The sequence below is a fragment of the Amia ocellicauda genome, chromosome 8 (assembly GCF_036373705.1).
Source record: "Amia ocellicauda isolate fAmiCal2 chromosome 8, fAmiCal2.hap1, whole genome shotgun sequence".
In the NCBI taxonomy this organism is placed as follows: Eukaryota; Metazoa; Chordata; class Actinopteri; order Amiiformes; family Amiidae; genus Amia; species Amia ocellicauda.
In genome coordinates this window covers 41,598,042-41,615,235 of record NC_089857.1, presented here as the reverse complement: position 1 = coordinate 41,615,235, position 17,194 = coordinate 41,598,042, and the positions used below count along the sequence as shown (strand labels likewise).

At 38.9% G+C, this 17,194-nt stretch overlaps 1 protein-coding gene across 1 annotated transcript; it reads right to left on the bottom strand.

Annotated features, from left to right (window-relative positions):
- Nucleotides 1-1,102: 1,102 nt before the first annotated feature.
- LOC136755296 (complement component C6-like) lies at nucleotides 1,103-14,289 on the bottom strand. Its single transcript, XM_066711765.1, is given in 19 exon segments — nucleotides 1,103-2,106; nucleotides 2,741-2,982; nucleotides 3,719-3,809; nucleotides 4,278-4,469; nucleotides 4,937-4,968; nucleotides 4,970-5,087; nucleotides 6,241-6,302; nucleotides 6,714-6,882; nucleotides 7,312-7,537; nucleotides 9,034-9,200; nucleotides 9,867-9,995; nucleotides 10,429-10,669; nucleotides 11,250-11,269; nucleotides 11,385-11,448; nucleotides 11,652-11,790; nucleotides 12,190-12,331; nucleotides 12,636-12,780; nucleotides 13,321-13,477; nucleotides 14,111-14,289. Coding segments are annotated over 19 exon segments (2,652 nt in total). The 5' UTR covers nucleotides 14,257-14,289; the 3' UTR covers nucleotides 1,103-1,936.
- Between the last annotated feature and the right edge of the window lie 2,905 nt (nucleotides 14,290-17,194).

Genomic DNA, 17,194 nt, shown 5'->3' with positions numbered 1-17,194 from the left:
GAAATGTTGTGGTTACAAAACAGTTGTTTTTCCTTGATCTATTAAGACACCGTTATTAAGCGTGCTGCTGATTAACATACACTAAGCTTGATATCCCTGTTCAAAGGGCTTTGATTAATGGCACACTCTTTGTCTCTCAACTGGACAGTGTGAATGTTGTGTGATTGAATGCTCTTTGTGCATGTCTAAGTGGATCTGATTAATGCGTGTGTATAAAGATGTTGCACTTTGACTCGATGCAAGGCAAGTACTGCAGCTCCAGACCTATGGAAGCATATAGAAGACTTAATTAAAATGTAAATGCAAAATGGAACATCATTATGCAATCCTACAATTGCATAATGATGATCCATTTATGCAGGCATTATTTTGGACAAAATGAAAATGAAAATGCAATAATCTCATTTGCATTTTCATTTCCATATACTAGTACGCACATTCGCAGACAATATTAATATGTAAATGCAAAAGCCAATTGCAATTGCATTTTCAAAAACTTCCCCTGCTTTATGGTGAACTTTAATCAAATGATAATGTATTTGTGAAAACAGAAAAACTCTTTGCAAATACATGTCCTAGCTCTTATGCCGTTTTCTGGACAAAATGTCAAAAGCTATTGTAAATGCATGGTCAAAGATTGCTATTACAAATGCATGATCAACCCAGTTTCAAGATGGACTTTATTCAATTGAATGCAATTGTGAAACAAGAGAAACAGCGCCCCTCGTTGTAAATGCAATGTCAAATGCTATTGCAAATACATGATCTTGCTCTACCAACCTCTAACTTTCGACCTCTGAACCTCTGAACATGCCAACAGGCCTGAAGCGCTGCTATTGGTCAGCATCTCTGTTCTCTGCTCTGTGCTCTCTGTTCCCGAGAAAAGCGCTCAATTTCAAGTATTGATGCAGACCTGGAAATCACAAGGCTCCTGGAATTACAATTATTTTGAATGTTATTTAAAAAAACTGAATACATATGATGACATTATTGACAGTAAACACTTTCAAGAGAAGTAAAATTAGAAGTGGAGGTGCACCGTATAGATTGACAAGTGTAGGTCCTGTTGGCTAATTTCATATATCGATCGACCAGTCGAGGGTAGAGTTAAGGAGGTTTTATTTTAACAACTCAGAACTGCAGCTGCAAAGAATAGGGAACATGAACAAGAGCAGCACACTGTAAGCCCGGCTCACAGCTTCAGGAATAGAGTGTGCTGCCTTTTTATATCAGACACAACAAAGTAAAAAACTGGGATCACTGACACGGAAGGGAGCACTCATACAGGATGGGGAACAAACACGACAAAAGTGCAGTCTCTGCCAGCCTAGGGCTCAAGTTCAAAGGTCTCTTTTGCCAGTTCGTAACAAATATGTTGTCCCAAATAATGCCTGCATAAATGGAACATCATTATGCAATTGTGGGATTGCATAATCATGTTCCATTTTGCCTTTACATTTGAATTAAGTCCTCTATATGCTTCCATACCAGACATGCATCACACGGATTTAAATTTGAATCTCACCTCATCGGCTGAATACACTGTTGCAAAACAAGGAAAGATAACAGAGCAGGGGTAAGTGATCAAAAACGGGCAATGATGGGTCATAAATCTGGAATGTACGAATAACAGCCACTGTCGTCAACAAGAAATAAGGACTGTTCTGTAACAGATAGAAGACAGTGCTAATGAAATAATGAAGTTACAAGTATAAATGCTTGACATTTGTTCCTTGTTGCATGAGGTTCCTCAGACTGACAGTGTTTGTCACCTTCTCACAAAAGCAAAACATTACATTGTTCTAGGCCTTTACAGATCAGAAGAATCACACTGCTTTGTTACTGAGTACATTTTCCTTACTCCAGAGGTTGATACTGGTTGTAGGATAGTTACAACATTGGCATTTTGTGTTTAATTTTTGCTTCTTCTCTATATTTAGCACTGGCCCTCATGCAGAACGCTCATTTGCAATGTGGCACATTTCATCGCACCCAAAACACAGAGGTTTACAGTCCTTCGGGATTTTCTTTTCACCATTTCAACACAGAAAACCTGTTTCACATCCTTGGGGCACTTGTATGGTAGCTGGCAATAACATCTTGACCCTGGAGAAGAAAGAAAGAGTATTTGTGTATATATATATTTATGTATGAGTATATATACATACATACATACATCAGGAAATATCCACACTGATCTCACATATACTGTATGTAGGTGTCAGAGGGGGAAAAGGCTACAGATTTCCTTTGTTGACACAACAAAAAACAGTATTTGTAAGCCAAATAAATTACCAAAATTGAAAATACCCAAATTAACAGAAGTACATCAGCCATTGGTTGAGGAGACAGAAAAAGGGCTAAGGGATACAGTATACTCTGCACAATTATTATTATTGTTCTTATTTTGTATCATTATCATTATTATTAAGATCCCAATCTCCATACCACACGTAGTGTTTTAACTGAAGAGCTTAATTGATGTGACAGGATGCTCCCAGGCTACGTCCATCCTGTTCCCCTGCAGTGATAAATGAACAGAGCCCCTGTGCTCTTATCAAGCCAGATTGCCTCGTACTGTACAAACAGTACACAGACCGCATGAAGGATATCCTGTGATACTACAGGGATCATCCTCTCTGCATCCAATTTCCTCCCTTTATTTGATTGTACCTGGAACGGTTCCACAGGGAGTCCAGCAAAGATCAATGCCGCTCTACATGAAACAAAGAGATATTACCGGTACATGTTTCCCATTCATAGCAGGTGTCAGATCCACACGGCTCTTTCTTCTCGCTCCTATCGGACAGGCCAGCTCTGAACTTTGCCCATTCAAGGCTAGTCTCATCAGTATTACAGGGGCCAGCGCTAAGGAAATGCAGCTTCTGTCCTTCACACCTCTTCGAGTGAAAGGCACAGGTGGATGTCATCAAAGAAATACCTGCTTCTGCATCCAAGACACAAAGATCTTCTCTGGAAGATCTAGCAGATAAACAACACATGACACGGTTTAGGTATTATCAGTTGTCAATGCCCTGTAGAGCTTATATTTTTATCCTGTTTTTGCCCAACCCACCTATTTATGAAAAATAATCCAACTGAACCTGCCAACACTATGCAAATATATGTAAATTCATGTTTTTGTGCATCCATACTGATTCACAACTTCACACTGAGGGGACTGCTGGAATATACAGAAAAGTTCATTGTACCATGTCTCTACTTTAGTTCAATTACCGAGGATCAGTTGAGCACACAGGAGGCTTAACTAGAGGCAAGACAGAATAAAATAAGGGCAGTAAACAAACAAGAAAACTCTTCAGTAGAAAGTGTTCATGTGATTTGTATTGATATATATATATATACTTTACTATGAGGACAAGAAGCATTTACAGTACTCTGGGCCCCCTAGAGGCTTTTAATGACAAATTCAAAATCTATTTTTGGAATTGTTTCAAAGTCAAAGTTGTTTAATAAAATCGGTCGTGCATGTCAAGAAACAAAAAAAACGTACTTAGAGCAAGCCAGCAGCATTCTTGGCATATACACATACACAACGTAATTAAATCTGTACCAATTGTGTGTGTGTGATTTGCTCAGCTCGACCAATGTGCAGCTGTATCAACATCAGTGTATATAGTTTATACTTCCACTGCAGTTGATCGATATTGAGGCCTCTGGAGATCTGAAGGAATGTGAGAGAGAGAAATGTCCTTACCGGCAATCCGTTTCTGGTGACAAGCAGATACACCCAGAGTCGGTCTGTTTTTCTCCCAGTTTGCAACTGCCATCAGAAACAAAGGGCCTCTCTGTGTTGTTTAAGGGATATCATATTTTAAAAATCCTCCAATTCAAATATCAGATTATATAATGTACAATACAAACAATAGCAGATGAATGTAGCTCTTTCAGGCGAAGCTTAACACCTTTCAGAATGCTTTGGTTATGTTCAGATTGCTGAAGAGAAAGTCAAGAGGTTAAACATATACTTGACAGGAGTCTGTTGCCAGATGTCTGGAGACAGACACCTGAAGGAGACAATGAGGAAGCGACTCCAGCAGGATTGTAGACACTGAGGGGATTGATTGAGTTTCACCGAGAGGCAAAACAAACCTGGGCAATAGTCATCAGACACCCATACCACCATTTAACTGTGGGTTTTCTAATCCCAGTTAGGGGGATTGCTTTGAAGAATAAGAAAGAAAAGTTTGGCTTTAGAAAACTGAAAAAAAAATGTTTTACTTATTTGTATTGAATTCAAAGTAAACTAATCTCACCATTTTCACAAGTGATGTCTCTAGGGAAGGCAGGCTCCCAGCGAAGGTGTGTCCCACAGGTGTAATACTGAGGTCCAGTAAGAACCAGACCTGAACCACAGCGGAGGGTAATGACATTCCCAACACTGTAGTCCTCTTTAAATGGAGATACAGAGACATCAGTAGGTACAGCAGGTATTTCGCAAGACTCCTCTAGACAGAATAAATCAAAACAGAGATTAATATAGGCACTTGCCATACAAACCCACATGCAAACACACATCTCCAGATAAACGCAGTGGATACAATATTCCAGTCAGTCAGAGGATTCTACAGAAACAGCCATAGGCAGTATGCACTGAGAAATAAAAGTGAATTGAATGCCAGACATAATTACTTTTTACCTGTATATTGTATTTAAAATGTAATTAAAACTATTAACATTTTGCATGAATATGCTGCATCATAATAATAATAATAATAATAATAATAATAATAATAATAATAATAATAATAATAATAATAATAATATAATATTCCGACAGGGTAGATAGACACACTGACACTGTGCTTTTAAAGTCTTCTGAGGACATATTTCATTATCTTTGTTTTCATGTGATGATTTCTCCACCCCATAAATGACATATACACCCCATAATTATCTCTCTTCAAAGACTTACTTATGCACTGCACTCTCTGCATTTTCCACGTGTAGACAGCTAACATACGGATATCCTTCCATTTCAAAGCCAGTAAAACAGATCAATTCCTCTTTTTCACCAAAGTCGTATCGCTTCTTATTTATCTGAAAGGCAAAGGAAGAATAAAGAACTTAGGCCTGCTTCAACAACACTGTCTGGAGGGCACAGTAGCCCACGTTACTATGGAGCCCTGTCACTTACTGCATTTCAAGATTATATGTTGTTTTTCTTTAATTTGACTTGGATAAATGTATCAGCCAAATAAATATGTATAAGACAAGTTGTGATAAGTTCATTCAATGCAAACCAAGTCATATGTATGCTCTATGTATCTGTCTGCTGCCACTACTACTACTAATAATAATAATAACATGCATGTTCTTTTTAGGGTTTATCTTAATAGGTTTAGCCCCGCAAATTAAACATTTAGGGTATATGCAGAAAATCTTCCCCTTAAGTTTGATGGTAATCAAGAAGCAATTTTTTTTAAATGATTTCCATTTGTGTTGTGGGTGAGTTTGATGATCTACATTTGATTCGAAGCAGGTTCTCCTTGAAGTACTGAGATCAGTCCTCTGTCTTCATGTGATTTTTAAATGGTGGGTCTAGGAAATAAATAGCATTAAATATTTTGGATGTAGGGGTTACATACATGCATATATGATTTGACATCTCTGTACACTCTGTGACATCACATTCAATCAGAGGGTAGTTTGATATTGTGGCACAGCAAATATGACTAATTTACTTTATTTACTGAACATACATGAACTTTAGACTAGAGCCAAAGTGACTGGGATGCAATCCATGTTTTAAAAGTTCCCTTACTTTACTGGAATTGTTTTCATTGCACAATCCAAACTGAAGGCAAAAGAAACAAATCGCTCCTGAGTGCCTGTGATGTTCCTGTCTGACCCTGGAGCTCTCGGGCCCTCAGCCACACAGCCCAGTTATTTCTTGTTTGTTCTTCGGCAACCTTTAGTACTTCAGATGGTTTATTGATTTTTTCTTACCAGTGCTGAAACTTTCTATAAATAAACAGCTGTGACAATGAACGAACAAGTAGCCCATTTCGGAAGACAAGGAGCCAGAGAAATTACACAAAAGAAAAGAAAAAAAACTGAAAAAAAACACAGAAATTAGATATAGTTAAAACAAAACAATAATATATGTATGTAATGTTTATGTGTATTTTTATTTTATTTATATAGACAGAGAGAGAGAGAGAGAGAGAGAGAGAGAGAGAGAGAGAGAGATGCCCCTTTTCCACTTGCAGATCCGACCTGTCCCGGAACCAAGCCAGAAACAAGCCAAGCTGGCCTGGTACAGGTTGGGTGTTTTTCCACTGCAATACCCGACCTGAAGTAACTACATCGAGAGTTAAATTCATGATGCTGAAAGATAGGTCACGTTCGTAAAGCGCAGACTACCGCAGTTCTGTGCAGATCTGCAGAATCCCAGCCATCCCACTGGTGGAGCAACAGAGACCTGCACAGACCTGCGCAGAACTGCAGAACTACATGAACGGTCAGGTTTTTCAGATGACAAGAATGACGGATCTTGAGAGTGTGGTTGTTCTTGTAATTTTTTTTATTTTTTTATTTTACTAAATGGAAGTGAGAACCAATGGGCTGGGGCCTGGCTACCAAACTTTAAAAGTGAAGCTGCAAAGAAAGAGGTGAGATGAGTTTCTCAGAGAGAGAGAGAAGACCAGTTTAAATCTGGGAGAAATCTACTCAGTGAGGTTCACTTTTACCCTTGGAAGATGGAAATGAAGCATTCTTCGTCTTCTTGGCTGTCACCGGCACATGGTTTCCCACCACGCAATGGGGAAGGGTTATTGCACTCTCTGGTCCTCCTCCTCTTCATCGATGAGTCACATGCACTCCATGAACCCCAGCAGCTCCAGTACCCATCCACGGCATCTGAGGAGAGCAACCCATCAGCTTTGAATCAACTCCACCAACTGGAGAAAACTCATGAACAGACAATAGAGTTCTGAAGCCAGAGGACGAGACCCAGAGTTCCTGATAGTGAATCTGTGTCCTACTAAATCCCAGAGAAGAAAACAACTAACTCTGAAGTCTTGCAATGAGAAGGTGATTTTAGAGACAAAGTTAAAGCTTCAGATTGAGGGAATGAAACTGTAATACACATGCACTGTTACATGTCTGGGACATAGTCTCTTCAATTTAAGTTTACACTTCCATAATAAAATCCAGAATGTTTTTAAGGTTTGAGGATAAAATGGATTTAACATTTTACTTGAATGTTTTCAGAGTTCAGCATTCATAATAGACCTAATAATAATAATGTAGTTTTCTCAATGTAGAAGTAGGGCTGAGGTGCAGTACCGGAGGTGTAGTCTGGCGCCCGTTGGACACAGTTCTCTCCATAGGTTCCTGTCTGACACACACACAGACACTCAGTGCCCGACAGCACTGGCTTGGCGTTGTTGGGGCAGGGGGCGCACTTGCACTAGTCGAATGCTTCCAAGTATTCCACGATGGCCCTCTCCAGGTTTCTCCTCTTGGTCACTGCGCAGGGGAAGCCCCTCACCAGATTGAGAATGGGCCGCAGCTAAGCCACCAGAGATACAGCACAGGTCAGCAGTGGACAGAGCTTAAGAATCCCTCTGATGCAGTAACGTACCCAGCAGGCCACAGGCAGGTAAGTGACCAGTTTCAGACCCACCCGAGGAATGCATTCATTTTAAAAGCCCAGGAGTTATTAGAATAATACCTCTTTACAGGATTGAATGAGTATGATTGAAGTTATTCTGGGTTGCAGTGTATTTTTCACCCCTTGTCCTGTTTTGCCCTGTGAGCTTAGGCGCCTGTGTAGGCCTGAACTTAACCATTTATGACAAAGGTCAATGTACAGCTGCACTTGGTTTACCCTTAGCATGATCCTAGACAGATGCCAGAGAGGCCCATGATTAGGAATATTCTTGCAGACTCATCAAATATGATTTGTCTGTGGAACCATAGTTCACTGTTCACTGTCACGTACACAGCTCATGGTATTGAGGTGTCGTGATATGATTGTTTGGAAGAACATTATAAAAGTTGCAAACCAAACAAAAGGAGAACAAGACGAACAAAGAAGAAGGTGGAGGAAGACCAAGTGGAAGAAGACAGGGCGAGACACAGCAGCTGCTGACCAGACTGACCACAGCTGCTCTATAAGAGCCATTCTTTCCTGTAACTCACCAGAAGCTTTATATTGTGTTTCAGGAGTATAATTTAATGATATTAGTTTTACATGACTAAATGATTATTGCACACCTGTGACTTGACCGTATCTTCCCTCTGAAAATAATCGTATTGAGGTGATAACATGAATTTCAGTTAAATGTCACAAGCTATGGGTCACAAATTAGCAAGTTTACACCAATGACTATGCCAACACCGGTTTAAAGAGAGCGAGAAGCTTGAAACCACCCAACTTCACCTCACACAGGCACGGATCAGGATCCCAGGACACCTAAACAGATACAGGTAAAAGTATAACAGTTTATTTTCTGCTATCACAACAAGCACAGTTTCCAGGTGCAGTTTTCTTCTTCCACCTGTCTTTCTTCTTCTTCTTCTACTTCTTCTTCTTCTTATAATTCTTCTCCTTTTTCTTCTTTTTCAGTTTTGCAAACTTTCAAGTTTTCCTCTCAACCAGACAAGGGCGTCTGCTAAGAAATAAATTATATCGGAACACCTCTAAACCATGAGCTCCATACGTGATGAGATCATGTGTTACAATGAGCCCCTCTCCTGTGCCCATGCCTACGGTCATAAGGTGAACACAAAAATGCTCTGGATCCTGTATGTTTGAATGAGTTCTTCCAGATGTACATAGGCCTATATAAAAATGATTAAGAATAAAGATTAATGCTCCTAAGCTAATGGGGAGAAATAGTACAGAGAGCAGAACTAATATGGCAACCCAGAATATCTTAAAACAGGAAAATTCCCCTAAAAAGCTTATGTCGAGGAGGACGGAGATATCAAAGTGTATTGATAACACAGCCCTTGAAAGGAGCTGGGATATTTTCAAATTGCTTGGATAATAAATAAATGTACCTCATACTCCACAATATCTGGGTTGTCTTTTGTTGACTCCATCCAGTTCTTAAATATGTTGCTGTCTGGAAGGACTCCCTTTTTCTGGAACCCCAACTCAGCCGCATACTCCGTCTTGCCACCCTTCACCAATGAAAAGAACTTCTCAGATGCCTTCAGGAAAGATCCTCAGAGTAGACAAGAGCACAATCACTGATCACAGTCAATGGCACCTCTTGCAATTTAAAGTACATCTTGTTTTTTGTTTGTTTGTTTTTTCATTACAATACCCAGAGTACAGCGATTTCCTGGCCTTTCTAATTTTATCTGGACCTTTAAAAGTGTACTTTATTAACCTGCTATCTGAGGTGGGGAAATAATCTGGCCTGTGAAATTAGAAAAGTCACAAAAATAATTAAAAACATAATTTTATGCACATTTGATGGCCCCATCACCCTATTGTTTCGAAAGATCCATCAGTTTGTAGTCATAAAAAGTGAATTTCACCAAACAGAACCGTTACTATTATTTTACATGATTCTACAAACCGATGGATCTTTCAGAAAAAATTTGGTGATTGGGCCGCTTCTGGCCATGGCATATTTTTTTATCTCTGATTTCTGGTACATAGAATGAGCTGGACATGAAAAACTCACTATACAGAATATGTTTCTACTAATAACCTGAGAAAATATGGATTTTCGGTGGAGTTTCCCTTTAACACCTAAATCTGTCTGCTAAGAAATAGATAGTAATAAATAATTATGTAACTCATCCATTGAACTAAATATAAATACAATGTATATACTACTACTACTACTACAATGAATACAACTACTACTAAAAATAATTACCTTCATATTTTTCTGACATTTTATATGAGACACATTTATAATTTATTTCTCTATGTATCGTAATAAAATAAAGGAAAGTTCCTGTTGTCTCTGTCCTGATGCAATAGCTGGCCGCAGAGTCTGTAAAACCTGCAAATTCAAAATAATAATAATTAAAAAATTGGGACTTTCAAATTCAAAATCAATGCAGACTCTTTGGATCTGATCAAATACAGTCTACAAAAGCCCTCATTCTTTGTCAGTGCCAAATGCCAAATACATATTTAATGTATCTTCATTTACAGGGTTTGCCTGATGCTCAAACTTGTATTTGACTCTCTTAGAACCATGGTGTATTTGCATTTGGATTTTACATACAGTGAATGTCAAGGGCCACATGAATGGACCCTCAGATGTCATTTGGGTCCTATACTCCACAGACATATCATAATGATACAGTACAGGAACTCTGCAATACCATTTATTGTGTAAAAGTGTTGGGTTTATTTAAACAAACCATTAATAAATATATAAAAAAAGTGTTATTCATTGTAGATATTTAAAGTGTCCTGACTTCACTTACCACTGTTTTTTAGTTCCTCCCGGTCATACTGGTAAAGGATTTCATATTTCCCACCCAAGGTTCCTGAAGCAAAATAATGCATCCCAAAGAGCTGAAATATCCTACTGTACAAAGCATAGTTGTACTCCAGAGGGACACTGTTCAGGGCTTTGAGGAAGGGATCGGACAAATAAAGGTCGGACTGCTTCATCTTAAATGTTGACACCTCCAGCACTTGATGGACTCGGAAGAATTTGGAATCCTTGTGAGAAAAAAAGAATATGAAGAGAAATTAACATGCAATCATACTGTTTCTGTGGCAAACTTTGACCATTCTGTATCCAGAAAGTGGCTTTCAGCAATACATAATAAAAATACGTGATAGGGTACTATCACATCTGCCACCCACAATTCCCCAGTTTACCACCAGAGGTCATCATCACCTAAATACTAATCATGCACTGACCCCTTTGACATTCCTACATACCATGTGCACTCACCCTTACAACCCTACTCCCATTGGTCAAGCACTTCCCCTCGCTGGCTATTTTTCTTCCCTGTGTTCCTGACCTCCTGCCTTCACTTTTCAATCAGCCCTTTGAATTGACTGTTTAAGCCTGTTTGCCCAATCTACTGACCCCTGGACTGTTTTTGAACCTCATCTTTCGGATTTCCTCTTTGTATTGTTAGCATTGCTTCCTGTCAGTGAGCTTGCACTTGGGTCCACCTCTGCTGTCCTCTGGGACATTACAGGTACAGATTGACAATTTTTGATTCATAAGTAGGTCAAAGTTTTTATTTGGAAAAAAGTAAATTTAATTTAAATCACCTTTCCTACTAACCTTCTGCTGTGATGCTTTCACTAAAAGCCATGGAACTTGAAGAACTGTGTTTGGTTACTTTCATGTAAAAGATAGGAATCACAAGGAAGCTTGAGCTCCCAGTGGAATGGCCGCTGCTGAAGGACTGTTCTGAACCCAGATTAATCGGCTCGGTATCTACTGGGTCTGATTCTGTCTCGTAATCTTCAAGTGTCTCTATCTGCACAAGATCAAGAAACACACACACACACACACATTATATATATATATATATATATATATATATATATATATATATATATATATATGTGTGTGTGTGTATTATAAATATTTTACATAATTTAAATTGTAAATATATGGGCCTTCCATTTGGGGATGGACTATTTAATTGCATTTGTAGTTTTAATTATTTAATTTCCTTACCTTGAAATCTACACTATCTATATTAGCAGCCACGCGGTAATGTTTCCTGCTGTCCTTGCTTCTGGTTGTGTTGCACTTGCCCCCATAAAACATGTTGTCGAGAATTTCTCCTCGGATCTCTTCAGCCATGACATCGAATCTAAGCAAGGGTCATGATCAAAACTATTCTTCTCGAAGGACTGCATTTATAACCACCACTGACAAAGGAAAATGTAGGCCAACCAAGAAACAAAACAGTCTTGAACAAGGACCAGAAAATTACTTTTACAGACAAAAGAATTTTGATGCACAAGCCAAGAAATTAAAAATGCATTTTTCCTAAGTGAGATCAAAACAAAGGGGATGATGGAGTGATGGGAAAAGAAATGAGCAAATCATGTGGATCAATAATTAAAAATACCTTATGACATTTATTTTAAATCTTGAAAGGCAACATGTCTCACTGATCTCCTCCATGAAGCATATTGATTAGGTTTTATCAGTAAGATGTTGGCCAGCAAAATAGCAGTTCTGTATGTCCTAATGCATTTACACTCACCCGTGGGACATCAGATGAGCACCAGGAATGCCCTCGTACACACGGTTGCATGCTTTCTTTGTCCGGACACAGTCCCTCTCATCAGAGTTATCTCCACAGTCATTGTCACCATTACACTCCAGGTTTGGTGCAATGCAGCGCCCTGGGACAGTAAGGATAAGGCAAATAATGAGGGAGTAAATACATTGTTCTTGCCGTGTTAAATTCAGCTGCTGCAGTATTTGTCAATTAATGATCAAAGTCTGCAAGCTCCTCGCCATATAAATAACTTTGTGCTTGTTTATGAGAGGTATTGACAGACAGGATTTTGTTATTAGTAAAGTGTATAGTAAAAATACATTCATGCAGATGCTATATGCTACCAGTGCAATTGCTTTGATTCAGTAAATAACTAAACAAATACATATCCCCTTGTTTTGATCATTTGTGACACAGATGAAGTGTACCATTGGCACAGGTGAACTTGTTGCTGCAGTCCATCTCTCTGATGTTACACAGTGTTTTGGGGTAACACTCTCGCTCCTGTGTCAGCGTCTCACCGCAGGCCTGGCCCCCGAACTGGGAGGGCGTCACCACGGACCGTGTCCGAAACTGCAGGGAACACAGGGTTACAGAGAGCACTGTGCCGGCCCTTCACTGTGCGACCAGTTCCTCTCCTTTCCTAGCGACTACAAAGTGTGCTCTATAACAGCACTAGGGACTTCCGATCTTCAAGACCCCGGTTTAATAGATACCTTCATCAAGACCTGGGATAAACTGGTGATTTAACGTCTTATCCTAATAATGACTTCAATTAATTCATGAATTACCTGAGGTGGAATGGGAAACCAGAAAAGGAGAGTTGCAATCTCTAGGAATCAGGCAAATGCTTAGGATGGTTGGTCATGGTATTTCAGAGGTGTAATTTTAGATGCTAGCTTCTACCTCAAATTGAGCTATTTTTACAGCACGTAGGTTGTGTTGGCTGATACAGGATGCTGATTCTGCTTGAAAACTAGAGACACAGTGACATCATGTGGCCAAGGACACCCATCTTTTTAAGGTTTGATTTATTAAGAGTCATTAATTGTCTCCACACCCAGAAGTATTGAGGACCATTATGTACTGGGCAAATACCCTCTGCCGGTCTACCTGTTTCTTAGCACAAGGAGAACAGTCGGACCAGGGCCCATAATTGCCCATGTGACAGTTGATGGGACAGGCTTCCAGATTGCAGGCCCTGAACTCGGAGAAGGTGCACAGCCGGTCGCAGAAGTTTTTGTGGTAATATTCATCATGCACAACGTCCCTACAGAAAAGTCACAAAGAAAATCAGCCAACACACTTAACCAAACTGACATTATTTAAATATTTTTTTGCTGTTTATTTTTCATTAATTAGGAATACTTGCAGTGAGGATCATATTTAAGAAATATAACCACAAAACAATACAACACTACATGCATAAATGATATACATTTAGAAACCATGGAATAAGTAGTCACAGTAGTATGGATTTCCTCTACAAACAAGGATTATATAGTGGGTAGGTTATCAGTGAAACATTTTTTTAATTAAATGTCATATGAATAAAATAAAAACTTTTCAGCTGGAATCAATCATTTGCCTGACAGAAATATAAATACAAGGGTCGAGGATCAAAGGTCACAGGTTCTCTGGGCATAGCTTCATGAGCTAGCATGGCCATAACCTGGCATACAATTTGCGAATACTTCTGTGCGTGCATAATATCAGTTCTTCAGTGTATCTCGTCTAGATCCTGATATATGCTACATAGTGTATAAGATATATTTTGAATGATCTCATACTCATTGTTTGAGTGGCATAGAATAATTGGATATGAAAACATGATATAGTGTCTTGACTTTAATTGCACAGAGATGATAGGTAGCTGTTCCAGTTGAGGGGGTGATATACTGACCGGCGCCTGCTCTGGGTCCCGTGGTTACATGTTCTGGAGCAGACGGACCACGTTGTCCATGGGTAACGGTCACACATTCAGCCTAGGCTTCCACCGATGTGCCAGCATAAAGCCAGCAGGGCAAGACAAGACCTCAGACTGCCCATGGCAAAATCACGCAGTGGGGACTCTGCAGCAGTAATGACTTTATAGATCATTGAATACTTTTAGATTGGTCACAGTACACAAATGAAAGTGAAGACTATCAAAAAAATGCTTTTCATAATACATACACATATACACACATACATACATATACAAATACATATATATATATACACACATGACTGTGGACACCAGTTATATTGCATACAGGAAATGTGCTTCTAAGATTTAATTATCATTTTAATATCCCCAGTAATATATTCATCAGTCAAGCTGGTTTAAATATATTTTTTAGAATATAGAAAAAAGCACTATTGCAGTGGAAGTTGAGAATGGACTGCAAATATGATTAATTAGTCCAGATTTGTAACCACAAAATTACACATTTTCAGCTTGCTATCATTTTCAGCTAATATTTAATTATTAATACTCTTAGTGGTTTAATTTCTTGCACTGTCAGTTAAATTGTATCATGTGTTGTGAGGATTAACTTCACCAACATAGAAATATAACTCAAGAAGAAGAGCAAGACAAAAATACTGAACTCACCAGCTGATTTGAGGCTATACATTTGGTCTGTGAGCGCTGCGGTGTTTTTAAAGCATATTATCCTGTCCTTTCTCCTGCCTTCAAAATCCCACCTCCTCTTAGCGGCTGATCAGTGCACTTTGTAAACAAACATTTTTAGACAAGGGAGCAATGTGCCAAACATGAGGTACAATTTATTTCAATACTGTTTGATATAACACCAGAATAAGTAGCCAAACTGATATTTAGTTACTATGTATATGATTCATATTGTGTTATAATTATTCTGATGGAGGGGGCGGGGTCTGCTTTGTGTTTTTTTTTTTAGAGCTATTTGCTCTGCAATCTTATATTGTCTTGTTTTCTCCCTAGAGTCTTCCGTAATTCCTCTGTTTTTCAGCAAAGCAACCAATCTGTGTCACTCCTCCTGTGGTGCAGTTTCCAGGGTGGGGAGGGGCAGGCTTTGGTCTCTCCAGCTCCTCCCTGGTTCCTAGCGGTATTCGACAAGTGTGCTGTGGGATTCAGTCAGGACAACAAAATGTTTTCACCGATGTCACTGAAGTGTTGTGTTACAGTCAGTCCGAGCTTTGTGACACAGTGCATTACAGCGTTGGCAGAAGTATAGTCCCCACAAGTTCCATGCTTCTCAAAATATTAACAACAAGGAAAATAAAGAAACCATCTGCACAACATCATTTTTCGAATGCATGGTTTATTATGGATCCCATCTTTTCATCACAAGCTTTTAATCACAAGCTTTTCCTCGCCAGAGACAATTTGTCACTGACAATTCGTCACCAGTGACAATTAATCATGAATTTGCATATTCGTCACCAATTTGCATATTCACAAATTACATACTGAATGTCTCTATTTATTTAGATAGAATATTTCTTAATGTCCTACGATTCCGAAACAGCCTTTTATTAAATCCTACAGTTACCCATGGCAGTTGTAGTCATTTTTTTCAACTCTTTAATTTCACCCTTTTTATAGATAACTCTTATGCATCACTCTGTCGACTTGTTTACACTGGGTGCGTTCACATTGCACAGACTTTTCCTCATTCTGCACTGAATATGATCATTTATTCAATGAAGGCTCAGATTCTGGCTAATATTCCAGTAATACATACTTATATATGAACCAGCATGTTGAAATAATGTGCAGTACACCAGGTGAATATTTGTTGTGGGGGTCACTCAACAAGTTTATTTGTTGTATGTGTTGCATTTAATTTAACTAGTCACCTGCTGGTATATTAACATTTTACAAAAGGAATAACATATTGCACAATTGTGTAATTTTGTGTATTGCCTGATGACCTTAAAATAAAAAGATGCAGGTAGGGAACACAAAGTGTTTGAGAGAGAAAGAGAGATGGGGAGGAGGGGAATTTTAAATACATCTTTTACTTTTTAAACAACACAAATGCTGGTATAAAATTAACAAGGTCTGTAAAACACAAGGTTAATAAAGCAATGTAAGAACTAAACATTACATATTTCCTAATTAACTCTGATTTAGGAAATTATTAATTAAGAATTCAATTAATTGTAATTGAGAGCTTGGATGGAACAAAAACCAGCAGGGTAGGGGCTCCTCCAGGACCATGGTTGGGAAGCACTCCACTAAGGATATCTATAAAGTCTAGTACAATCTCTTATTTAAAAAAAGTAATGTGAAACACTGATAAATCCACACGATTTATCATTTCAAAACACTCCAGTATCATGGACGTGATGAAGCTCATTTATTCACTAATTGTTTAATCACTTGTTTTACACTTTTCTTCTTTTTCTTTTACAATTATTGTGTGGTGTGCTATTTTCATTATTATTATTATTATTATGGTCTTTATTAGGGGTGTATTCACTTGAATATGGGGGATATTGTGGTTTGTTTGGTTTATTTAATTATTATTCACGTGTGTATTTTTCCCTTTTGAGCTGACTCATTGGTCAGAGATGCCCTGCACCTATTAGGACATTGCCCGCTCCCCACGCTTAGTTAATGAGCTCACCTGTTCTCTGAAGTCCAAGATTAGCAGACTAGCCCTATAAGAAGGGGGCAAAGACACAGCATGGGAGATCAGAACCAGAGTTCCACAGCCCAGAGGAGAATGAAGGCAAGCAGCACAGGCGAGAGGAGCTGGACCAAGACAGACACAGCAGCAGCCTCCAGGACCTTTCTGGGAGAGCGCATTGACTTTCTGGTGTGCAAGTGTTAAACCTGCCTGGGGAAACCAAACGTAGAGAGTGGTTGAGGTCTCCCTCATCAATACAATTAGCAGGGTGGCATAGTCAGTCATTTTGGGGTACCACATCATGACAACCCATGAGGCTGGTGACACTGCCCGGGTCACAAACATTTATGTGTACAGAGAAGATGGAGAATGCATCGAACAGGGGG